General features: G+C 32.0%; 2 protein-coding genes across 5 annotated transcripts in view; one reads left to right on the plus strand and one right to left on the minus strand.

The window, feature by feature from the left end:
- Arl13b (ADP ribosylation factor like GTPase 13B) overlaps positions 1-26367 on the minus strand; it is a 62879-nt gene that overhangs the window by 6990 nt on the left and 29522 nt on the right. For all 3 annotated transcript variants that reach the window (XM_047564836.1, XM_047564835.1, XM_047564834.1), the window contains exons 4-7: positions 8246-8351; positions 7612-7814; positions 4907-5015; positions 799-1024 (exon numbers count right to left, since the gene is read on the minus strand). In XM_047564836.1, coding sequence (XP_047420792.1) covers positions 799-1024; positions 4907-5015; positions 7612-7814; positions 8246-8351 — 644 coding nt within the window. The remainder of the gene's footprint in view (positions 1-798; positions 1025-4906; positions 5016-7611; positions 7815-8245; positions 8352-26367) is intronic.
- Positions 13633-25465, plus strand: Stx19 (syntaxin 19). Of its 2 annotated transcripts, none has more exons than XM_047564838.1 (2): positions 13633-13868; positions 23618-25465. In XM_047564838.1, the coding sequence occupies exon 2, from the start codon at positions 23631-23633 to the stop codon at positions 24513-24515; it is 885 nt and encodes a 294-aa protein (XP_047420794.1). In that variant the 5' UTR covers positions 13633-13868; positions 23618-23630; the 3' UTR covers positions 24516-25465. The 2 variants fall into 2 exon arrangements, with proteins under 2 accessions (XP_047420794.1, XP_047420793.1); XM_047564837.1 differs by having other exon boundaries at positions 23621-25465.

A 26367-nucleotide genomic window follows, 5' to 3' on the forward strand; every position in this document is an offset into this window, starting at 1 on the left:
CTATAATAAATAACATAGTGCTGGGTTAAATCAAATAATTAACCTGGAGTCATACTTTTAAAGAACAAAATTTAAGTTATTATTATGGTTATGATTTATTATTTCAGATCTCCCTAAACTATAAAGTCATTTACTAAATCACTTTTCTTCAATGTTTTCTGAGGTGCTGGGGATTCGAACCCAGGTCCGTGCACACGCAAGGCAAGCGCTCTGTGAGCTGAGCTATTTGCCCACTACTTTTCTTCAATGTTATCAGTATTAGAGTTCTCTTAAAAAACTGAGATCACTGTAATAAGTCCACCTTCATTTAATACTCTGCTGATAGAGTTATATGGGTATGAATATGGCTGCCCTAACCTCCCAACTGACAACAGAAAGTACAACCTCAAATCTAACATTGTTCTACTGATTGTTTGCATCCTATAGAAATAGCCAGACTATAAAGAAAATTATGTTCATTGTATCATTACAAGGCTTAAGAAACAAAACAGAAAAGCCTTAAAAAAGTTAAAATTCCATGAACTTCTGAGAATTATACTGTATTGTAAACTTACAAAGTAAAATTGAAAACTGAATTTCTGCTGAATTCATTTTATGTTATTAAGGATCACATTTTAAACTCGGCATAAAAAAAACATGTCAGAGGAAGAAAAAAGTGGTTAATGATTAACTAAATACCTGAAATTTGGAGACAAAAGTGCACTACATTTTCTTGTGAAAATAAATATGGTACATGAAATAAAGTATAAATAAGCTATATTTAAATGTATGAAAATTACTTGACATAACTAGATATACCTGATTCTGATGCTCGATGGTCTGTCTCTTCTTCATTCTCCAACTGCTGTGTTAATGCCTCCTTATAATTTTCTACTATTTCAAGTTCATTGTGTTTTTGGCTGCTGTCACCAATCTGATTCTCTGTCTCTATTTGCTCAGGCTCAATTTTATGTTGCAGCAGGCAACCATCACTGTCTGTCTCCATCGTTTGCTTCTTCTTCTCTTTTTCAAGTTTTTTTTCATTCTAACAAAAATGAAATATATTATCATTATTATAAGAGTTCTATTCTATCTTAAGACAATTTTAAGGATGAAGTTAAGAGTATTTTATAATTTCAGCAGCACTGTGATATTTTCATCATAATTATTTATTGAATATATCATGAAAACATAACTACTAAATAATTAATAAAACAAGAATAAAGAAAGAAAGAAAGAAAATATTACCTATGATTTCACAATCTACAGATACCACTATTTAGTGTATAATCATTAAGAGGCACTTTCCTATGGCTATTCCCACACATACAGACATTCACCACCCACAAACATGTAAGTATGTAACTATCTCTCTATATATACCTATTTATTTGTTGTTTAAACAAAAAAAGAATTGTTTTATTTAAGAATATTTCTATAGAAAGGAAACTAATAGAGAAGAGGAAGGAGACTAGAAGAAGGGAGAAAGCAGGATGAATGGGAAAGGGAGATATTGGGGAATGAAATTGATCAAATTATGGGCATGTACAAATATTCACAATGAATACACTGCTATGTGTGATGATAATGCACCAATAAAAATTAATTTAAAAGTCTTTCAATGTCAATCAAGTGCTTAGAATAGTGCCTCATATTATAAATGCTGTGTTAGCTACTATTATTTTCATCAATTACATTAATATTTAAAATGGTTGTATCGAATAAATTGTTATGTAACTTACATGAAATAACCATTATGATATGTTATGAGTAATATATGATAAGTTTATTTTTCCAATTCCATTTCAATGAACACAAAGTATTTCTAAGTGTCATTATTATAAGTAAACTGTCCTATTCATTTTTCAAGTTAAATTACCAACAGAACTGCTGGATCAAAGGGACTGCTGAGTCAGTGGGTCTGTACATTTTACAATGTGACATATAATCACAAACTTCCTTTCTGAAAAACTGAATCAATTTATACCCGAGGCAAAGGAATAGGAGAGTATTTCTCTAAATCATTTTAAGTGCTGTATATCATTATCAACCTTCTGTATCTCTGAAAAACTAATAGCTATTTTAACATTTTATTTTGATTTAATTGAGTTTGGTTTGATTTAATTTTAAAATTTTCATTACTAAGCAAGATGAACTATTAAATACCCTTATTGCCTTTTTCCCCCCCTTTAGGGAACTGCCTCTGGTAACCCAATACCCATTTTCTATTATTTTCATAGTATTTTATAAGAATTCCTTTTTTCCTGCCCTTGTCTTATCTGTCACTAGGACTAATCACATAGTTACACAGGACTATATGTCCTATCTGCCATAATTTTCATTAGGGTTGTTTTCATTTTATGCCTTTTAACTTTGTATAACAACTCTTATGAAATTGAATATAAGAGCTATCCATTTTACACTTTATGACCCGTGGCTCGATTGTCTTCCTTTGAAAGTTTTTCATCAGTCAAGTATTTATCAATAATCATATTACTAATGTTACTTTAAAAATATACATTTAAGTTTTTTTTTTTCTTTTTTTTTTTTTTTGCGGTGCTGGGGATTGAACCCAGGGCCTTGTGCTTGCTTGCAAGCACTCTACCAACTGAGCTATATATATCCCCAGCCCTACATTTAAGTTTTTGATATTTCTGGCATTTAATATAGTACACAGTGTTTAATAATTTCAGGTTTTTTCTAAATGACTGCTCAGCTGTTCCAATATTCTCTCAGATTTGAAGTGTTACCATTTATCTTAGACTAAATGCTTATATACAATTAGGTCCATTACTATTTGTTGTACTGATTTGTCTATTCTGGAACTGAAACTTCACAATACCTCACTGTTATTAACTGGTAAAATCAAAAGTGCTTCTGACAATGCAAATCTACTAAAGAAAAATAAATAAATGTACATGGTAAAAAGGAGATTATAAGTACTTTGTTTTCATTACTTCACTGAACATCTTGAAATTATCATAACTTAAAAACAGAATAACTGTACTTTCCCTATATCACTAATAAATTTATAGACTTGTTATATATATGTGGTATTTTATGCAATACACTTGTATTATATAATACTGGTGTTTTCACAGTAAAGATAATTTTAAAAATATAAGGCTGAGAGAAGTACTAGAGCCTTCTAAGTAATTTTTGCCCATGGTAGTATTAAATAATTGGTCTTTATTATATAAGGTGAGTTTTACTACAGAGTAAGTTACTGTTTCAAAATGAAATGTAAATCTTGATTTCCTTCTTCTATACATATATATAATTTTTTTTTTTTTTTTTTTTTTTTTTTGTACTAGGAATTGAACCCAGGTTGCTTAATCACTGAGTCATATCCTCAGCCCTTTGAACTTTTAATTTTGAGACAGGGTCTTTCTAAGTTGCTTAGGGTCTCGCTCACTATGTTGCTGAGATTGGTCTCAAACTTATGATCCTCCTACCTCAGCCTCCTGAGCTGCTGGGATTACAGGCATGCACCACCACACCTGGCTCTCTATCAATATTTTTAAAAGAACATAAAACAAAACTTGACAAACACAATATTTGATAGAATGGAGACAAAACAATACTTCATGCTCTTAATATACCTTTACTAAGAATAACACGTTTAAGGTGAATGCAATAGGGTTAATAAAAGATTTAACTAACTGACAGATATCAACTTAATCCATGAATTCCCAAGTTTTCAATTCTACATAGGAGGATGGGACAAGGTAAGTTAAAACCAAATATCTCATGTTACCTATCATTTTATGAAATAAAGCAATACCAAAACTATCCATTCATCTTACCTGTGGAGCTGCCTCCCTCCTCAGCAGCAGCCCCAAGGAGAAAACAATCATCCACCTCTCCAGATGAGCACCTGTGTGGAAGGAGGCAGTGACAGGGGAAGAGGAATGTGGAGCACATTGGCAGGATCAGCAGTCCTGCTTCCACAGTAAGCTCTGAATCAATGGAATTAGGAAAACACTGCCTAGGAGGAGGTGGCTGCTGAGAATGAATACACGGGAGTGAAGGTAAACTCTGGACCCCAGCAGAAGATGAAAACAAAGACACTCACACACACACACACACACCCCACCTTAACTTCTTAATAATTAAAATCTACAAACTAATGTTCGAAAAACTTGTGATAATTAAAATTAAAATAAATGGTATTCAGACATAGGAGAATTTGTTGCAGTTTTGAATATTCTTATTTTCCTGGCAAAACAAAATTGATTATTAGTCTAACACATTATGAACATCTAAATATTATCATAGATGGAAACTGAGAAAAAGACAAATATTAATAAGAATAAATATATCGCTACTATATGAAATAATGACAAAAATAAATTTATCAAAAATAGTAACATTAATAAAATTGTATTCAAACTTCATTTTCATTCTCATTTAATTTTATAATCATATACTTCCCTTTCTATGCTACATCAAAAGTAATTATTTTGGGGGAGAGGGGGTATTGGATTGAATTCAGAAGTGCTCAACCACTGAGCCACATCTCCAGTTCTTTTACTTACTATTTTGACACAGGGTCTCACTAAATTGTTTAGGGCCTCGCTCAGTTGTTAAGGACAGTCTCGGACTTGCAATCCTCCTGCCTTGGACTCCTGAGTCAGGGGGATTACAGGTATGCATTACTACACCTGATTTCAAAAAGTAATTTTTTAAGTTTTTAAATTTTTTTGGATGCATGCTAGGCAGACACTGTACCACTGAGATACATCCCCAGACTCTAAAAGTAAAATCTGAAGAGAAATAAAAAGCAGTAAAGCTTCTATTTGCCTCTCACCTTTAATTTTGTTACAAATAATTTTTTCTGGAGAAATTCTTCTATCTCCTTGCATCCTGTCCCAACTTCTAATTTATAATTTAAGATATAAAAATTAACATTTGCCACCACTCATACCTCAATGATTACAGATGCTATTGGCTGGAAAGGATTAACAGTAACTGGTTCTGGGTCCAACTCAGCCAGACCACTGGTTTCATCAGATTGCTCTCGTTCTCTTTGTTCTCTATTATTTGAGGGGAAAAAAAAATTAAAATTCATTTTGAAAAAGCGCTGAACCATGTTTAAGAAACCTATTTGAGATAGGTTTAAGATTATTAAAACTTAATAAATTAAAACATCTAGTTTTGGTTTTTAATTACTAAAAACATTTAAAAATTCCTCATGCGGGTAATAGACCTCTATCCTCATGTAAATGTTTATCACTTGAATTTGAGAAGAAATTCCAACAAAAATGACATTTGTATGACTGATTTCTTAATGCTAAAGTGAAATTTAATTATTTTTCCACATGCCAAGGGTGTTTATTTGTCAATTCATTAATTATCCTCTTAAAATAGCTACTGTCATTTTTATTGGTCAATAGGTTAAGTCTTTGTTAATCTTTTTCTTAAGAGCTATGTCTTCCGTAAAACTACTGGGAAAACATTAACACAATCTATGTTTTTATTTATGCACAAACATGTTTCTTATAAGACAAACATTAAAAAGTAGGACATCTATAGGTTAATTCTACAGAAGTAAATGACAAAAGAGTAATATAAAATATTAAATTTTGTCAAGTTGTATATCACATTTTAACAACTAGACAACAACTATTGCTTTGCATAATAGTATGAGGATATAAAAATGTTGTCCTTCAATAATCTAATTAAATAATTCCATATAGGTACCAATGAAACATTTACTATCTCTGCAATTTATCATCAATGTTGCCCAATACTTGAAGAGTAATAAGTTGCTAAAAGAGGCAGCCAAAGGCAGAGAAGTTTAGTATTATGAATTTTCAACCAGATTATCAGTATAGTATGGCAAATGAATGGAACATTCATTACTAGGAAATTTATCAACTGTGTTATTTTATGGAAATACACATCTTTCATTCTGAATCTAGGAAGTCAAGATTTGGAGATTTGTAATGTACTTCTCTTATGACTTTGGATTGGCTCTTTGAGCCTCAGTTTTCCAACCAATGTGGACAAAAATACCTCATAAGGATATTATAAGGATTGGATAAATTAATGCATGTGAGAATATTCTGAAAATGAACACACTTATAGGACAGTCATTGTTATTAATGTTACTGATTTACTAGTAACAATTTCAGGTATATAGTATCAATCTATCAATACATAGCATATTTTTCAGAAACATAAGAAATCACAATCTGAACCAATTAGACTGAATTTAGTGATATAAAAAGTAAAAAGGATTGTTTTATTCACTCCTCTCTAAAAGCCAGTTTACTTTTGATTATGAAGTCTCAATTCAACAGTAGTAGTCTAAGACCACAACAGGCATAGCTATAAAGAAAGGAGGAAAGGAGAACGAGTATCAGAAATGCCTGTTACATAGAATATCATTATGGAAAAGGTAAAAACTTTAGAAAAATGTCTAACAGATTTCTTGTATCAATATGATTTTTTTATTGTTGCTTTCATCTTCATTTCTTTTTCTTTTTTGGTTTTGGGATTTGAACACAGGGCATTCCATATGCTATGCCCATTCTCTACCAGTAAGCTCCACCCTAAGTTCCTGTTTGTTTTCTTAGTGGAGGAATGCCAACAGATTTTTTAGAAAACTGTGACTGGATGTTTTTTATAAATATATACATAATGGTTGTAATAGCTTTGTATCATGAAAATATTCACTAGGATAAAAAAAATCCGAAGATTTTCACAGTGAGTAAAACTTTGTGTGAGCAGTTGCCAAGATCTCTCATCCCATTCTTTCTTTGGTATCAGTAAGCAGGTAGATGAACAAACATGCTTATATTCCTGAGCACTTGAGGATAATGAGTTATTTCTACTGATATTTTATTTCTTTAAGTTCTACCTATATATCAAAGGACAGACAGCATCAGATATCCTCTACAACGTAAGGAAGTACCTCACAAAGGTAGTGGTGTCTTGTCTACTGGGCTGCAACTATGTTAAACCATGTGGAACGCCAATATTACTTATGTTGATTGAAGGCAAGTTTGAATCTTATAGTTCATTTAGAAATGTTTTACATTTTTCTCTTTTCTCCCCTTCTCCACCATGTAACAATTCAACTTCTATTCAAATATTAGCACTTTCTTACAGCATTAAGATTATGATTCTGAAGTAGAACTTTACGAATCTTTTTTTTAATAGAGTTTGGTGGATTCATTTTAAACATAATTTTTAAATATATTTTAAAAACCTGAGGTAACTTATTTTTCTGACAATACTACTGCTGAAATTCAGCTTTTGCTTGAGCTGATTAATCCTCTATCAGTTCACCTTCCCTCTTTGCTGAGTCTAAAGAAAGTTTTCTTAGTCTCCATACATAATGACACAGTGAGCCTGACAATTGTTTGTTGTGGGAGACTGTCCTATGCATTGCAGGACATTTAACAGTACCCCTGGCCTCTACCCATTACATTTCAGCAGCACTTCCCCCTGCTCCCCAGTTCTGGAAACTAAAAATATCTCCAGACTGCCACAAGTTCCCTGAGAGGCAAAATTTCCCCACATGTTGAAAAGCACAGCTTTAAAAGTATCAATAAGAAATAAGAGATAAATTGCCATGGTTTTATTCTGTTCAAATATGCCATGGTGTTAAATTAATCTATTTACCTTTCTTCTCGTAATTTTCGCACTCGCTCAGCCCTTTCTCTTTTCTCCTGTTCCTCAAGAGCTCTTTGTTCTGTTGTGTCTTTTTGGATACGTTCATTTAAGGCATCAAAGTCTCTTGCAATGTTATGTAGAAGCCAATAAAGGCCTTTTTTAATGGACTTGTCAATTTTCTTTCCATATCCCAAAACTGCTGAACAAGGTTCCTAAAACAGAAATTTACTTGATTCAAAGATTAAAACTAAAAGTTCTCCACATAAATCTATTAATAAACTATGATGCATAATTACTGGCATATTAAAATTAAGCCATTTAAGTTACTGATATGAACACTTGCTAACTTATAATACCTACCTTTGCAAGGGTCGGTAACTTTCTTATTATATAGAAGTTGAAAGATGTTCTAGATAATATCTTTAAGCTACAAAACTCTTCTGATGTCATTTAGGATAGTTTATAGAAGTCAGTAATAACTAAATAGACAACAAATTTTACAATATTAGCTAATATTAGAATAGTGAAAGCATGATTTCCTTGGAGGAGGGGAGCTCTTAAGGTTATTCTCTATCACCTACATAAAAAAAACTAAGTTATACTGAACTTATTTTAAAGGGAAGGAAAAAAAAAAAAAACTTACTATCTGACACAGGCACTTGTGCTCATTGACCAGTTTTTCCAAAGAGAGACATTCAATCACATCAGCTTCACCCAAAGCCCCTTCCTTGTCTTGTTTATTTGCCAACCTAAGAATGACAAATGAAATGGTTTTATGGCATATATATAATCAGACAGTGACTTAAAATATTTTGACCATTTCATTCAATTCCAAAGTTTTAAATCTACTGAATAATGAATAAACTGGTTTTAGAAAGTATGGTAGTATTAATTTCATCATTTTTCCTTATTATTGAAAAGAAGTCTGTGAGAACTGACCTAAGAAAGGGAAATCAGATAAAGAAGTGTCCATACAGCAAAAGCAATAAATCAACAGGTCAACAAGGAAGTTACGAAAGCAAAAAGAAGTAGGCTACTTTCCATAGCCCACCGTCAAAACTTCTGTCCTTACCCTCTTAAATTATATCATGATGTAAGTACTGTAGTCTTATGTTCCTATCATTTAAAAATACAAATTAGGGGCTGGGAGATAGCTCAGTCGGTAGAGTGCTTGCCTTGTAAGCACAAGGCCCTGAGTTCGATCCCCAGCACCCCAAAAAATAAATAAATAAATAAATAAAAATAAAAATAAAAATTGTATCATGTTTTAAATGAGAAATATTCCTCCTAAGCTTATAATATTGGAGTTCAGAACAGGTACTTTTCACAGAAGAATATGAAAGGCCAAAAATATATGAAAAAAGTGTTCAATATCTCTAGCATTAGAGAAATGAAAGTTAAAACTATAATGAGATTCCATCCCACTCCAGTCAAAATGGCAATTATTTTTTTAACAATTTTTTTGTTTTAATAATTTTTTAGTTGTCAATGGATTTTTTATTTTATTTTATTTATTTGTGGTGCTAAGTATCAAACCCAGGGTCTCACACATACTACTCAAGTGCTCTACCACTGAGCCACAACTCCAGCTCCAGAATGGGAATTATTAAGAATATAAGTAACAATAAATGTTGGTGAGGATGTGAGGAAAAAGGTTCACTCACACATTGCTGAGAAGACTGCAAATTGGTACAACCACTATGGAAAACAGTAGGAGAATCCTTAGAAAACTTGGAATGGAACCACCATTTGACCCAGTGATCCCACTCCTTGGTATACACCAAAAGGACTTAAAATCAGCATACTACAGTGACACAGCCACATAAATGCAGCTCAATTCAAAATAGCCAAGTTATGGAACCAACCTAGGTGCCCTTCAACAGATGAACATATAAAGAAAATGTGGTATATGTACACAATGGAATACTACTCAGCTATAAAGAAGAATAAAATTATGGCATTTCCCAGTAAATAGATGGAACTGGAAAATATTATGCTAAGTGAAATAAACCAGTCCCCCCCAAAAAGCTGAATGTTCTCTTTGATATGTGAATGCTAACGCACAACAAGGGATGGTAGGGAGGGGAAGAATAGAAGTTCACTGGATTAAACACAGGGGAATGAAGGAAAGGATGTGTGAATATGTTCACATAAATGTCCAGTTTACTGGAGACTTATACTTGTAGTTTACTTGAACCAGCACTGGGCATAAATACACACAAAAGACACACTAATTAGGGACAACTGGGGAACAAAATGAAGAAATAAGTTCTAAAGAAAAATGGGAATCACAATGACATACTGCTATTTGCCTACATAAATTTTTCTTGTCATTATTTCTTAAACAATACTGAATAACAACTATTTACACTGAATTTATGTTGCACTAAGTATTAAAAGCAATCTAGAGGCAGTTTAAGTATATGGGAGGATATATATATAGATTATATGCAAATGATACACTATTTTCGATAAGGGACTTTTGAGCATCTTTGGTTCTGGTATTTAAGGGTAGTCCTGGACCAAATCTTCCAATAGTAAGAGACAATGTAATACATAGGGTAGGTTTTTGGGGTGGACAAAAATATAGTTTTTAATAAATACACTGAACAATAAATCCAATGAATCTCCAACATTTATTTTTTAAAAATTATCAATACTGGATCATCCTTGTTCATCTACACACCTTCCACTTTTCCCTGTTCATTTTAAAATTACAATATATTACCATAATATCATTATTAAACCTAACAAATCACAAGCCTTTAATATTACTCAATGCATTCAACATTCCCATTACTTTGCAAATGTTATGTTCAAAATCAGAAACAATTCAGACACACATTACAATTTATCAGTCTTAAGAGTTTTTAAATTTATATTACTTGTTCTCCCCCAACCCTAATACCACCAACAGCACCTCTTTTCCTACCATGATATTTCTCTATAAAACAATTGTTTCTTTTCAGACTTTCCCATGTTTTGGATTTAGGTAATACCTTTCTCATGAGACCATTCAACATACACACCTGTACTCCCCACATCTGGTAGTTAGAGGTAGAGGCCATATAGTATCACTTTTATATGCTATCATATTTTTGTGATATTAAAATTGATCAGATTTATAGTCTGAATCATCTAAAATAAAGTTCCTCATTGGCCTTTCATTTCATGATTTTAGCAGCCATTGATGACCTCTGCTTGATTCTATTATTTTAAAAGAGTTTATGAAAAGTGATTTATTTAATTCTACATTTCTTCTGCAAATAATACCAGAATTTTCCATAAAAATTAGTTTTCAAAAACTACTTGTTGAGGGGCTGGAGTTATGGCTCAGTGGGAGAGCACTTGCCTAGCACGTATGAGACACTGGGTTCAATTCTCAGCACCACATATAAATAAATAAATAAAATAAAAGAAAGGTCTATCAACAGCTGAAAAAAAATTTTTAAAAACTAATGACTCACTTAAATTCAATTCATATAGAAATGTTAAGATCAATGCTTGATCTTTTGCTCTTTTTCCTTATTTTCATAAAAATGAATTAGTGCCCTAAGTCACCTCCAAAGATGATAGGTTACTTTATTATATTATTTTTGGTTTTGTTTCAGGGGGCAGCAATAAGAATATGAATTTTTAAATTTGTTTCAGGGGGCAGCAATAAGAATATGAATTTTTAAAATACATTAGACAGGTTTCAATTTATTGCAGTTACTGTTTTTATTTTTTAAGGTCCACAGTTACTCAGTCAGAAGAAGTCCCCCTCAACTGGGCTCCTGGGTCTTTTTGGTACAACTCCAATAGTCATACTTTCTTTGCCTTCTATATGAAGCAATGTCCAGACCTGAAATTACCTATTTCTCACTGCCTTTGTGGTGGAAAATGGTATTCCAAAGACCCACACAGTCTGGGCACTATGGATATTCACTGCTGTTGACTTGCCACTACTTCTCAACTCTTTTCAATGAACAAAACAAGGAAATACAGATTTCTTTTTGGTTTTTTTTTTTTTTTTTAGCTTTCTTTGTTCTGTTTTGTGGTATTGGGGGACTGAACACAGGGGCACTCTCCCACTAACCTACATCCACAGTCCTTTTTATTTTTTGAGACAGTCTCACTAAATTGCCCATGCTGGTCTGAAACTTGTGATCCTCCAGCCTCTGCCTCCCAAATAGCTGTTATTACAGGCTTGTACCACCATTGCCTGGTGGAAATGCACACACACACACACACAGGTGTATATTTTTTTTTAGAAAGAAAAAAGTTAAATCATGAATTCATACTGACTCTGTTTAACTTCAAATCAAATCTTACCAAGTTTCACTTAGCTTCTTAGATCTTATTTGTATCTCTTTTTACACATGATGAAAACTATAAGTTTAATGATATTGACAGTAACTATTTGCTTCACCCTATCACACATGAGTTTAAACTTAATTTCAGGGGTTGGGGTTGTAGCTCAGTGGTATAGTGCTTGCCTAGAATTGGGTGTGATCCCCAGAACCACACAAAAATAAATAAGCTTAATAATTTCAATATTATTACTAAAAATACAACTACTAAATGAAGGTTAAGATATCTTTATGGTTATTTTTGTCTCTAAGATATATTCCACTAGAGAAGCCACAAATACTGGAGTTTTAAATACTTGAAATAACCCTTCTCTGTGCGGTTATGCCACCACCTAGTTATATACCTGGGTTCATTTGTTTCAGGGTAGTTTTATTTTATAATTTGTTTTTTAAGATTAATTTTTAATACATTTATGTGGTTCAAAATTTAAGGTTATGTAAATTAATTTCAATCAGAAAGAACTATCATCCATATCTATTCCTTCTCATTCTCTATTCCTTCCTTTCTCTTATATATAACTATCTTCATTAGTTTTTAGTTCACCCTCACATAGTTTCATTCTGAAAATATAAATAAGTAAGTATATGAGAGAAATGGCATCTTAAAGACCACAATTTGGGCACTATGGATATTCTGGGGTTTTTGTCTGTGTGCATAATATTTATATTCACCCTCCCTTTCTTAAAGCTAGTATACTGCTTTTGCATTGTGCTTTTTGTTTTAACTGAATATTAAATTCTAAATCTGCCCCAAGAAAGAATAAAGAATTTTTTTTTTACTTTGTACAGTTGCAACACACACCACTGTACAGATATTCCATCATTTATTCAGTCAGTCCTGCACTGAAGGATATAGTGTTTCACTGTTTCATTTTTAGAGTGTTGTGAAAAGTAGGTGGTTTCAGAGTCATTTCTTATTGAGGAATAGATTCCAAGAGGTAGGACTTCTAAATCGAAGAATAAGGTAAATGTTATTTTGATAGTTGTTATACCAGTGTTCTTCCTCTTGCCCCCAATCAATAAAACAACAACAACAACAACAACAAAAAAAAAAAAAAAACAGGAAAGATTTGGAAATTTGGTAGTGTAAGAGAAATTTTCATTTCTAATTTTTCCTATAACTATTTCCTCCTGGTAAAAATTAGGTTTGAGTTGTTATATTTGTGTAACAAATAAATGGTTTAATATTACTATACAGCTTTAGCTTTTCTATATTGAAAAGTAAAAGCAGCAGTATAGTAGAAAGAAAAGTAGGGTGAGAGGTTTAAAGCCGAGCTTTATTCTGGGTGCTCTACTTCTCAAATTCTGTGATTTTACGAGCTATGTGCCCTTATGGGATTTCCTAAAATAGAATAAAATTCAATAATTTAAAAGTTAATGGAACAAAAAGGCTTTATATCAACTTCTTTACATTCTTATTTATTTCTACTTACTTCATTTTCTAATAGGTTTTGATATCTAAAGAAAGTTATCTTTAAGTACAAACTCATTTTTTTTTTGAGTAATGTATAGATACTGTAGGACTTGAGTTTCAGAGCCTGTGCAAAATACTTTTATGTAGGCAGTATAAAAAGGACTTCCTGTTACCAACTAGCTCCAATGAAAATCTTCCTTTAATCTAAAGAATAGGTGTCTAACTGGCAGAACCAGATTCTCCAGGTGTGAAGTAAGCAATTTGTTCTTCTCATTTCATATTAACAGCAAAAGTAAAACTTTATCTCCAACTTATTTGACTTCATTATTTGGCTTTCAATTAACTCTATGAGAACCATACAGAAATTAGGCTGTGACTTATAAGACAGAGATTTAAGTAATTTGATCCAACATTACATCATGTGATACTCAGATTTTCTTTCAAAGGCAGGACTCCAACACCGCAGGTGGAAAAAAGAACAAAAGGAACAAGACAGAAAGGTAAATAAACTGCTTTCTTTGTACTTTTTAATGTGAGACATCTATCAACTGAAATTTGGTTATGCTCTGACATTTAAAAATAGCTCAACAGATAGTTAAAATTACTGTTTTACTCGGATTCGGACAGAGCTACAAATAGCAAATCTGTTCATGTATAGTACTGAAAAACTTCGTGGGATTTGGGTGTAGAGCTCTTGGTTAATCAACTTTAGAGAAAACTGGTTTTTTTTTAAATCTTTAAAAAATTACCTCTTGTTTTGGAAACACTAGAAAGCCAGATTCTATAAGAACTAATCTAAAATTATTTTATAGGCTATAAATTAATCATTCTGTGCTTGCTTTAGAGAATATTTTTACATTTAACATTCAAAAGAAAATTATGCTCAAACTGGATACGTATATATATAAAACCTTTAAAGTTTGAGATAATTTTCTAGTTTTAATTAATTTATTCATTGTTGTTTCCCAGAACCTTCTGAAATTAATTTGAGGTAATCAGAATATTAAAAAGATCACAGTGAAATATCACATTAGTCAAATTTTAATGTTTCAGCTAGGATACTGCAAGTATTTAAATTACAAGTATTGCTGAAGTCAGCACTATTTGAATGCAAGATGTGTTAAGAGGTAAGATACTTTCTATGTTATCACAATTGTTAACATGTTAGAATTTTAAAAATATTCCATTTCAAGTAAAAATAATAATTAGTATTTTAAAGAAAGATTTAAAATTTGGCCATGTAATATCTAGAACAAGTTATCTTCTAGGCTATGGAGTTTTACATTTAATATAAAAACCATTTTATGTATATACGAGCTACTTGAATCAGTAAAAGTTTAAAAATTACAGTTTTAATAAACAAAAGGGTCCTACTATTGTTAAACAAGTTTACAACTTATCTACACTAAACAAAAGTAGAAAGCACTGAAAGATTGCATTACAAAAAATGTCAGATAATTTAAGCTTAGAAAATATATGCAATTTGTAGTAAGTTTTAGTTTATTTTTAGAAACTGCTATCTAGTCCTTATTTAAGTAGTCAAAGAGGTTAATATTCCAATAAGATCTACTGCTTTAACCTTGACTAGAGAAATGTTGCAAGTTCTCTTCACATAAAAAAGGAAAAGGATACTCTATTTTACCTCGGGTTAGACAATGGATGTATTTCTTAATGTGTTTTATTTAATCACCATAGAAACTCTAGAAAGAAATGGCCTACTTTAAATATATTAAGTATCTATCCCAGGGCATATTTTTTTAAAGCACAAGGTAATTTGTATTTGTGTTTCTGTCTCTAGGAATTTGTACTATCTGTAATAGGATGAAAAAAGTTGTACATGAATCACAAGTTTACTTTTCTATTTCCGACAACAAATGGTCAAAGTTGATTACTAGATATATCAATTATTGTTCTATTTTCAAATATGTTTAAATGCAAAGTTCATTACTAGTAATAAAATTTCAAAATGTATATATATGTACTAAGCTAAACATTCTGAAAGATAATTCATATTTGGATAGAATACATTCACCATTAAGAAAGTAAATTCAAAGTACAGAAAAGATTGCACAAAATCGTAACCTCATCAATTTTACCTAGCTTCAGCAATTAAATGATTTCACAACAATGAGCTTCATATTTTGAAACTATATGAACTCCAGCTTCTCCAACTTTTAAACTCTAACATGTTTGGATATCTCACTTTGCCTAATATTATAATTTATGAAGGCATAAGATCAGTCAAAATTGAAAATAATCATGCATATAGTTAAAAGTATACAATTACTAGAAAATGCAATTTATAGACAACATGTTAAGTGCACCTAAGTACCTACATGAAGTCAGTTTCTGCACAAAAGAACAGAACTGGAAAAACATTCTGAAGTGTTAACCCTACAAAAATAATTATGACTTAGTTAAGACACACAGACATTGAAATAATTCCCTTGTGTTCTAAACATACAGAAAGCTTTGATATGACCCTGATGGGGGGGAATTTTAAAACTACATTATTAAATCTTAAAGTAAGAAGAGGAAACTTTCAGGTACCAAAAATAAATAGGAAACACACTAATGTCCAAATTAAAGGGTAGGAATTAAAATCAATTACACTGCAAAAACAAAAAATGAAAAACAAAATAAACAAAAAACTCTGAGTTTCCAAATTTAAAATACCCATTAAATATTTAACAGATAATTGTTAAAAAAAAAAAAAAACTCACCACAAGTCACATTATCACTAAATTTCAGAATACCAATAAGAATAAACAGAAGGGCACGAGATCATGAAAGAGAATACTAAAACATATTTTAAACAAAATACTATGAATCAGGTGGCAGATTCTCAAGGGCAACAGAGAAAGGCAGACTATAACATAGCAAAATTTTCTTTTTCTTGTTGGTTCTTTTTAGTTGTACATAACATTAATTCTGACATAATTATAAAGCCATGTAGCATAATTTGCTCTAATTCAGTCCCTACTACTTCCCCATTCCCTTCCCTCTCCTTCCCCTGTTCCCTTCCCTTTACTGATCTTTCTGCTTTTATAGTTTTATTTCCCTAATAAGTCCATGATGGTGAGATTCACTGTGGTATATTCATATATGTAAAGTTAGGTAATATTAATTCTACTGCTCTTCCCCTTCATCCCCTTTCTCTATTCCACTGAGCTTCTATTTTGATGGAATCGGCCCCCCACACTCTTATTTTGAATTACCTTCTGAATATCAGAGAAAACATTCAACCTTTGACTTTCTGGGTCTGGCATATTTCATTTAGCATGATAGTCTTCAGTTCTATCCATTTATCTACAAATACCATAATTCTGTTCTATTTTATGGATGAGTAATACTCCATTGTGTATACATACTACATTTTCTTTATCCCATTTATCTGTTGAGGTGCACCAAGGTTGGTCCCATAGCTTAACTATTGTGAATTGTGCTGAAATAAACATCAATGTGATTTTAAATCTTTCGGGTATCTACCGAGGAGTAGGATAGCTGGGTCATATGGTGGTTCCATTCCTAGTTTTTGAGGAATCTCCACACTGCTTTTCAGTCTCACCAGCAATGTATGAGTACACCTTTTCCTCCATATTCTCACCACCAATTATTATTATTTTTATTCTTAATTGTCATTCTGACTGGAGTGAAATCTCAATATAGTTTTTTAAAGTATTTTTTAGATGTAGATGGACCTTTATTTTATTCATTTATTTATATGTGGTGCTGAGAATTGAACCCAGTGCCTCACACATGCTAGGCAAGTGCTCTACCATTGAGCTACAACCCCAGCCCCTGATGTGCATATTCCTAATTGCTAGAGATACTGAAAATTTTTTCAGATATTAGTGGGCCATTTGTATTTCTTCTTTTGCGAAGTGTCTTTTTAGTTCTTTTGCCCATTTTTAATTGCGTTATATGGGTTTTGTATGTGTGTGTGTGTGTGTATTTCAGTGTTAAGCTTTTTGAGTTCTTTATATATTCTGAATATTAATGCCCTGTCTGAGATGCAGGTGGCAAAGATCTTCTCCTTCTCCGTAAGCTCTCTCTTCATGCTTTTGTTTCTTTTGCCGTGCAGAAGCTTTTTAGTTTGATACCATAGCTTTTATTCACATTTGGTTTTATTTCTTGGATTTTAGGAGTCTTGTTAACAAAGTTGTTTCCTATGCCAACATGTTGGAGTGCTGGACCTACATTTTTTTCTAGCACTTGTAGAGTTTCTGGTCAGGGATTCACTTTGAGTTGACTTTTGTCAGGGTGAAAGATAAGAGTCAAGTTTCATTCTTCTACACATGGAGATTCAGTTTTCTAAGTGCCATTTGTTAAAAGGGCATCTTTTCTCCAATGTATATTTTTGGCAACTTTGTTTAACATCAGGTAATTGTATTTATGTGTCTTCTATTCTATTCCACTAGTCTTCAAGTCTGTTTTGGTGCCAGTACCATGTAGTACAGCTCTGTAGTATAATTTGAGGTCTGGTACTGATGCCTCCAGCATCACTCTTTTTGCTCAGGATTGCTTTGGCTAATCTAGGTCTTTTATTTTTCCAAATACATTTTAGAACTGCTTTTTCTAGTTCTGTAAAGAATGTCATTAATATTTTGAAGGGGACTGCACTGAGTCTGTATAATACTTTTGGTAGTATAGCCATTTTGACAATATTAATTCTGTCTATTCAAGAAAAAGGGAGATATCTCCATCTTCTAAGGTATTCTTCAATTTCTTTTTTCAGTGTTCTGTAGTTTCCATTGTAGAGGTCCTTTACCTCCTCCAATAGATTAAGTCCTGACGAAATTTTTTTAGGTTTTTTCTTTGGAGGGTGGGTACCAGGGGTTGAACTCAAGGGCACTCAACCACTGAGCCACATTCCCAGTCCTATTTTTTATTTTTGAGACAGGATCTCACTGAGTTGTTTAGTGCCTCTCTTTTGCTGAGGTAGCTTTGAACTTGCCATCCTCCTGCCTCAGCCTCCCAAGCCACTGGGATTATTACAAGTGTGCGTCACCATACCTGGCTTTTTTTAGGTTATTGTGAATGCAATAGTTTCCTTAATTTCTTTTCAACAGATTTATTATTAGAGTATAGGAAAGCAATCGATTTATGTATGTTGATCTTGTATCCTGCTACTTTACTAAATTTATCAGCTCTAAAAATCTTCTGGTAAAGTCTTGTGGTCTTCTAAAAATACGGGATAATGTCAGTAAACAGAGGTAACTTGCCTTCTTCTTTTCCTAGTTTTATCCCTTTAATTTCCTTCTCTTAACTAATTGCTCTGGTTAGAGTTTCAAGGACTATGTTGAATAGGAGTGGAAAGATTAGGCATCCTTGTCTTGTTTTCTGTTTTAAGAGAAAATACTTTCAGTTTTTCTCCATTCAGTATGATGTTGGCCTTATGTTTGTCAGATATAGCCTTTACAATATTGAGGTATGTCTCCTCTCTCCCTGATTTCTCTGGTATTTTAAATGTAAATGGGTGCTGTTATTTTGTCAGATGCTTTTTCTGCACCTATTGAGATAATCATATGACTCTTGTCCTTATGCCCATTTATGTGATGAATTACATTCACTGATTTCCATGTTCTGAACCAATGTTGCATCCCTGGGATGAAACTCACTTGATCTTGGTGCACTATCTTTTCAATGTGCTTTTTTATATGAGGTTTGAGAACAGTTTATTAAGAATTTTTGCACTTATGTTAATCAAGGATATTAATCTAAAGTTTTCTTTCTTGTCGTATCTTTCTCTGGTTTTGCGTGATACTGGCTTCAAAATTTAAGGAGAATATTCTTTGTGAGTGTTAGATCCACAGGAAATATTGTGCTCAGGTGTAAAACAGAATTAAAAAAAGTGTTTCTTCAGAAATATAAGTTATAACATTATATTTTGAAAGGAAGCTATGGATATCCCCAAATAAAGGAGTCAACCAAGAATAAAGATGAAGAAGCAGTAATTTTTGAAGGAGATAATATAAAAGAAGAAAGGACAATTACAACGCAACCAGCTTACATTAGAATGTTCCAGAAAATAATCTTCAAAAGATGAAATAATAAAATGAAGTAAAATAAAAAGAATATCTGCAATATTTAAGATATCAAGGGGACTTTTCAGTTCAGTTTCAGAATGAATTAATGATACAGATGTAGAAAATGAAGCATTTAAAAACCTTAAACAAATAATAATTTGAAGAAAACCACAAAAGTTATGTATTTATTGATCTGTATGGTTTTTAGACAGATGCATTCACTTTATGAAAAATCATCAAACTATCCATTTATGTTCCGGGCCCTTTTTAAATATGTCTAAATATTCTAATAACAAGTTATCTTAAAACAAAAATATACATTTTCTATTTCTTTCCAGTGATTCAGGTCTAAAAACAATTAAAAAAATTGTTGAGAAAGGCTCTATAACCATGATTCTTTATGTGATTGAGATATAAATAATATTCAGGTATTTACAATAATGTAAACATTATTTGATTAATCCAAAATTGTGAAACAACTATATTAAGAGGGGGAAACTGAGGGAAGAATGAGAGTTTAAAAGAAAGTTAAATCTACATCTTTTATAGCAGAAATTCAATATAATATCTAAAATTTAAAAAGTAGAAATGCCTATATAAGCAAATTACCAGAAAGAGGGAGTTTAAAAACAAGATAGAGCTAAGTAAATGAAAATGACTGCCTTTGGGAAGGGGCACTAGAAACGGGGTGTGGTAGAGTAGGCAGATGTCAGATATGTACCTTTCTAAGTTTGAAGTGATTTGACTTCTTAAATTTTGTCTATGTATTAATTTTAGAAAAATAAATATCACATTTTACAACATGACATCTTAAAGACTTTCAGAAGGAATTTATTTTTAACATTCAATATGATAATTAGCAGAAAGAGCATATAGATAAGAAAGTGATAAATAAGACTAAAAGAAGTAAAGAATAGTAGAGAGCTATTCAAGATACATCACTAAGCCACATGCAGAGGTGCATGTCTAAAATATCATTGATAAGGAGGCTGAAGTCAGAGGATTCCAAGTTCAAAGACAGCCTCAGCAACTTAGCAAAGCCTTAAACAACTTAGCAAGTCCCATCTCAAAATTAAAAATAAAGAAGAGTGGGTATGTAGCTCAGTAGTGAAGCAATCCTGGGTTCAATCCCCAATATCAAAACACAACAACATAAATCACTAAGCCAAGCAACTTTAACATCAAATTTCTGCATATTGAAATGAAGGCTATTGTTTATCAGAGTATATAATAAACCATGGGTGTTAATTCTGCTTTCACCAAAGCTGCCTCAAAAGAAAAATTTCCATAATTACTTTAGAACATTTTTAGGTGTCTTTTAATATCTGTACCACCATAACCACCAAATATTTGACAGAATACTGAGTAGCACTTAGGAGACTGCTCCAATAATCCAAGTGAGAAATAAGGCTGGCTTGGTCCAGGGAGAGGGGAAGACATGGCTGGATCCAAATAAACTTTGAAACACAGACTGAAAAGATTCACTAACTAGTCTGCATGTGAGGTGCTATTAGATTGGATATGATATGTGGAAAAAAATCTGAGTCAAAGAGTATTTAGTGCAATGAAACTGTAAAACGATGAGCCCAGAAGCATTTCAATATTCAGAAGTGTGAAAGATGAGAAGCCAGGAAAAAAAAAAAAAAAAAAGTGAGGAAGGAAAGGAGAGAGACAAGATAAGGGGAAAACCAAGAACAATGTTTTTCTTCAAAGTGTTCCAAGAAACGATTTTATAAAATGCTGCTAATGGGTTAAAATCATCAAGTCCTATTGTTTCTACTTTCAAAAATACATCCTGATGGTTTCCATTTATTTTACGTTCATCATCCAAGTCTCTCCTGCAAACTGCTTTCCTCACCTTGGGAAACAATTCTTTATATATAAGGCAACAATATATTTTAAAAATACATATCATGCCAATACGCTATCCTTATCTTCCATTGCATCTAGAATAAAATCTAGACTTAGCAAACAAGCCCATTATGACCCTGTGACTTTGTTCTTCCATGTTACTCCTCTTATTTATTAGGCATTCATTTTGTTTTTAAAACATATCATTCTTGTTCATTGCCTTTGTACCCAATCTCCTATATCCCAAACAAAATATCCCTTGTTTTTTTCATCTGGCCGGCTTCTTACTATTTAGGTATCACAGGTCAAATATTTCCTGATGGAGGCCTTGTCTGATTATTCTTTCAAGACCTAAAATTATCTCATTTTTCTATTTAACTGTATAATTTCCATCTCTGTGCAGATTATAAATTCCTAAAGAACTGGTATAGTCAATATACATTACAGCATTTAAAGCTTTTCAATAATAGCCCTCAATAATTATCTGACAAGACACCAGTCCTTTAAAAACAAAAGGAAAAGCATTAGGATATTGTTTCAATTTTTTTACATTTTGTAGACATCATCCCTATAACATCTTTAATTGAGTTATTATTCAAGATCATCTTGAAAATGTCTATTGATGGCATGCTTGGCACATCACGAAGCAGTTTATTTCTTCTTGGAGCAAGTAGCTCTACAACCTTCAAAAGTCTTCCTTATACTGAATCAAACCTCCTTCCATGCAGTTTCTACTCACTGCCCTTCGGAGTTAGGCCAAGTAAATCTAATCCCTTATATAGACAGAGACTTCACATTTTAGAAGATAGTTACAAATACTCCTTACATCTTTTCTTTCACAGGGCAAAGATATTCATTTCTTTCAATGATTCTTCATTTGGTATGATTTTTCTAATCTCATCCTTTTCACACTAGTTTGGAAATTTCCAATTTATGAATTTCCATCTCAAAATATCATGCTCAAAACTTAACACAGCCCCACTTGCCAATATGCATAAAGTCAGTGGAACAGATATCTTAGTCTATCTAGACATTATACTATTATTTGTAAAACATAACTATTCTGTTATTTCTGATAAAAAAAAGGGGAATTAACTAAAATCTCTTATACTTTTCATAGACACTGTTCTGAACGCAAGGGTCATATCAAGGAATTTGTTCTCTGGTTGATAGTAATATTATGTGTGGTCCAATGAACCATTTATATTATCACACAGGCTTTTTTATCTTCAAAAATATAATGAAGAGATTAAATGCCAGTCTAAAATGAAGATGCTCTGTGAAAATAAAGGGTTTTATTAATTAAGACTGCTTTTTAGTAACTTTATATGTATTTATATCATTTTATATGTGTGCATCAATTTGATTTCTATGGATAACTGTCAGTACATGATGTGATAAATGTCACTCTCAAAATAAGGTTATATATAAGTATATTCTCATGTTTACAAAAATATTAAAAGAAAATGACAGATATTTTGTTATATTATATTTTGTTATTTTATAGATAATCTTTGCAAAGGAATGTTAATAATAAGAAATAAGGCTGGGTACAGTGGCACACACCTGTAATCCCAGTGGCTCAGGAGGCTGAGGCAGGAGGACAGCAAGTCCTCAGCATCCTCAGCAACTTAGCAAGGCCCTCAACAACTTAGTGAGACCTGTCTCAAAATAAAAAATATAAAAAAGGGTTGAGGATGTGGCTCAGTTGTTAAGTGCCCCTTGGTTCAATCCCCAGTAACCATCCCCAAAATCAGCATAATCAAACCAAGAAAATAATTTCATAAATATGCAATGGATAAGAAAACAAAGCTATATCATATAATATTTTAATCTACAGGCCTCAGAAAACTTGAATTCACCATAATCTATCTATCCTAAAACTCTGATATAGAATCTGTCCTGTTTTTAACACGTTTTAACTATACATATTTTAGCAAAATGAGTATATTTTTAGCATTATATAGGACAGGTTAGGGTGAAAATATCCTAAGTAGGAAGGGCATTTTCAGATTCTAAAGGTTAATCCTAAAATTTGAAAATAAAGCAAAAGCACCCTTTATTAAGAAAAATGATGTTACATATTAGAATCATGACACTGAAGTACTAATTTTTGGACAACTGCATCTCCATCAATGCTTTCTCAGATAGTAAACTCAACTAAATGAGATTCACTGAAGCCCCACATTCGGCAAAATAATTAATAAATTATTTCATATTACTCTTTCTACTTCAGCGATCTTTATGAGTTAGTACTTAATTTTCCTAATTTTTAAATTAATTTTTAGAAAAATGGAGAATTTTTGCTGGTTGATAGACAGCTATGTCAAGTCAAATTTCTTTTTAATATAATCATTCTTGCTTCTTAGCAGGAAAGGGAAGATGAAAGATCGACTTCAAGAACTAAAGCAAAGAACAAAGGAAATTGAACTCTGTAGAGACAGTCATATGTTGACTACGGAAACAGAGGAAAAGGGGGTGTTTTTGCAGCAAGCTGTTATATATGAGCGAGAGCCTGTAGCTGAGAGACACCTGCATGAGATCCAAAAACTACAGGAGAATATTAACAATCTGGCAGATGATGTGCAAAGATTTGGACAGCAACAGAAAAGTCTGATGGCTTCAATGAGAAGGTTTAGTCTCCTTAAGAGAGAGTCTAGCATTACAAAGGAGATAAAAATCCAAGCAGAACACATTAACAGAGGTTTGGGTGATTTAGTTAAAGAAGTTAAAAAGTCAGAGGCTGAAAATGGTCCATCATCAGTCATCACAAGGATACTTAAATCTCAGTATGCTGCAATGTTCCTCCATTTTCAACAAACCATGTTTACATACAATGACACAATAGCAGCAAAGCAAGAGAAGTGCAAGGCATTTATTTTCCGTCAGCTTGAAGTTGCTGGTAAAGAGGTACCTGAAGAAGAAGTAAATGATATGCTTCAGCAAGGAAAATGGGAAGTTTTTAATGAAAGCTTACTTACAGAAATCAATATCACTAAAGCACAACTCTCAGAGATTGAACAGAGACACAAGGAACTTGTTAATTTGGAAAACCAAGTAAAGGATTTAAGGGATCTTTTCATTCAGATATCTCTTTTGGTAGAGGAACAAGGAGAGAGTATCAATAATATTGAAATGATAGTGAATAGTACAAAAGAGTATGTTAACAATACTAAAGAGAAATTTGGACTAGCTGTAAAATACAAAAGAAGAAATCCATGCAGGATACTATGCTGTTGGTGCTGTCCATGCCGTGGTTCAAGATAAATAAAACTATTTTTAAAACTTTTCCATATTTAGGGTGAATGATGTATTTCAGTATCTTGTATTGTTTTTCATCTTTTCATGGATCCATTCACACACTCTTTATCACTGTTAAGTCATAATTTTCCCCTTTAACTCTTACCCACAGAATTATAGAAACTTCTAAAGTCAGTGACGTAAGTCTTTATTAATTAATCTGAAAACAGTATGGTTACCTTCAACACACAGGTTAACGATAAAAACTGGATGAACAAATTAAAGTTTCTGATCAATTATTAAATTCTATTATGCATTTTTCCCAATTTCCAACGCTTTAACAAGATGAATGTTCAATTAAGTGATGACTATGTAAGCAATACATTTGGCTATTTGAGAGTATTTTGATAATTAAGAATTGTATGAAACATGACATCGGAGGATGCTACAATAAATAAAGTAGACTTCATATCAAATTTGATGGTAGAAAAAAATGAGAGAATTCTTGTGTGACATCTATTTCCTTAAAGAACTATCAGGCAAAATTATCCAATGAAAGCTCAGTAGGTTTAAGGAAGAAGAGAAAGAAAGGATAAGGAGTAAAATAGTCATTTTGGAGAGGAGGATTAACAATCATTTTATAAAAGGTAGTAGAATAAACAAGCAGTAGTTAGAGCTCAACTAAATGTGTGGTCACAACTTTGATGTGCAGTCATATTTTTAACCTACTGATGTTTAGCTGCTTGGGTGCCAGATAAGAATGTGAAGATAATGGGTCTATTTAAGGCGGCAGCTTTTCCAGATGTGTATAATGGAGGAAAAGTGTGTTAGGAGAGCTTAAGGTACTTTAAAAGACAGAATTTATACATGTATCATGAATACCATAAAATAATTTTTAAATTTATAAAGAAATTGAAGCACTTTCTACTATGTCAAATATCAAGCATCATTATAGAAAAAGACATTTCATATCTCAGCTTCAAATGTTTAAGAAGTACTACAAAAAGAATAATTTAAAACAGATAACAAACTACACAGCTAATTGAATAGTGAAAGCTAATCTGTCTTCTGCTCCTGTTAAACTTTCATTTACAGCTTTCATGCTATTTGTTTATAATTGTTCCTAAACTGTTTATTATGAAAAGTGAGAATATTTAGTACTATTTAACATTCATCATTATAATTACACTTAGATGGATTCAAAACTGCTTTTTCTGTTAACGTTTTATGTTTGAATACAGTGCTTTTAAAGCAAGAGTTAAGCACAGCAAGATTCGTCATAAGGCAATATTCCTGCTATATTTTCAAACTACTACTATCACCCCAACCTAAGCAACAGAAACAATAATATTTAAGTAGTGGCTATATATTTTGTATATTTTATTTTCACACTTAACAGGCACTACAAGTAGTAGTTTTTTTTATTAATATAACTATCTGAAAGGGATAAAATTTCTTAAAGGGGTTGAAGTCACAATATTAGAAATCTATTGGTTCTGAAAGTATAAGATGATAAAAACAATTAATAAAAACTATTATCATCACGAGGACATTTACTCATAACCACTAAATTATGCCATTTTCTGTGATCATAAGTTTTATGTGACTTAATTCATAAAAAATTTAAAACCAGTTCTTTTTTATTTATTTAACTTTTCTGGCAGTACTGGAGTTTAAAACCAGGGCATTGGGCATGATGAACAAGTGTCCTACCACTAAGCCATATCCCCAGTCTTTTAAAAAAATTTTTAAATATTTTTTTTATGTGGTGCTGAGGATCAAACCCAGAGGCTTACATGTGCTAGGCAAGCGCTCTACCACTGAGTCACAACCTCGGCCCTTAAAATTTCTCTATTATTATTTTTTTAAATTTTGAGAC

Source organism: Sciurus carolinensis, chromosome 9, assembly GCF_902686445.1.
Source record: "Sciurus carolinensis chromosome 9, mSciCar1.2, whole genome shotgun sequence".
In the NCBI taxonomy this organism is placed as follows: domain Eukaryota; kingdom Metazoa; phylum Chordata; class Mammalia; order Rodentia; family Sciuridae; genus Sciurus; species Sciurus carolinensis.

Bases quoted from the DNA above. Each gene is read 5' to 3' on its own strand.
- Stx19 (XM_047564838.1), top strand. From the start codon at position 23,631: ATGAAAGATCGACTTCAAGAACTAAAGCAAAGAACAAAGGAAATTGAA.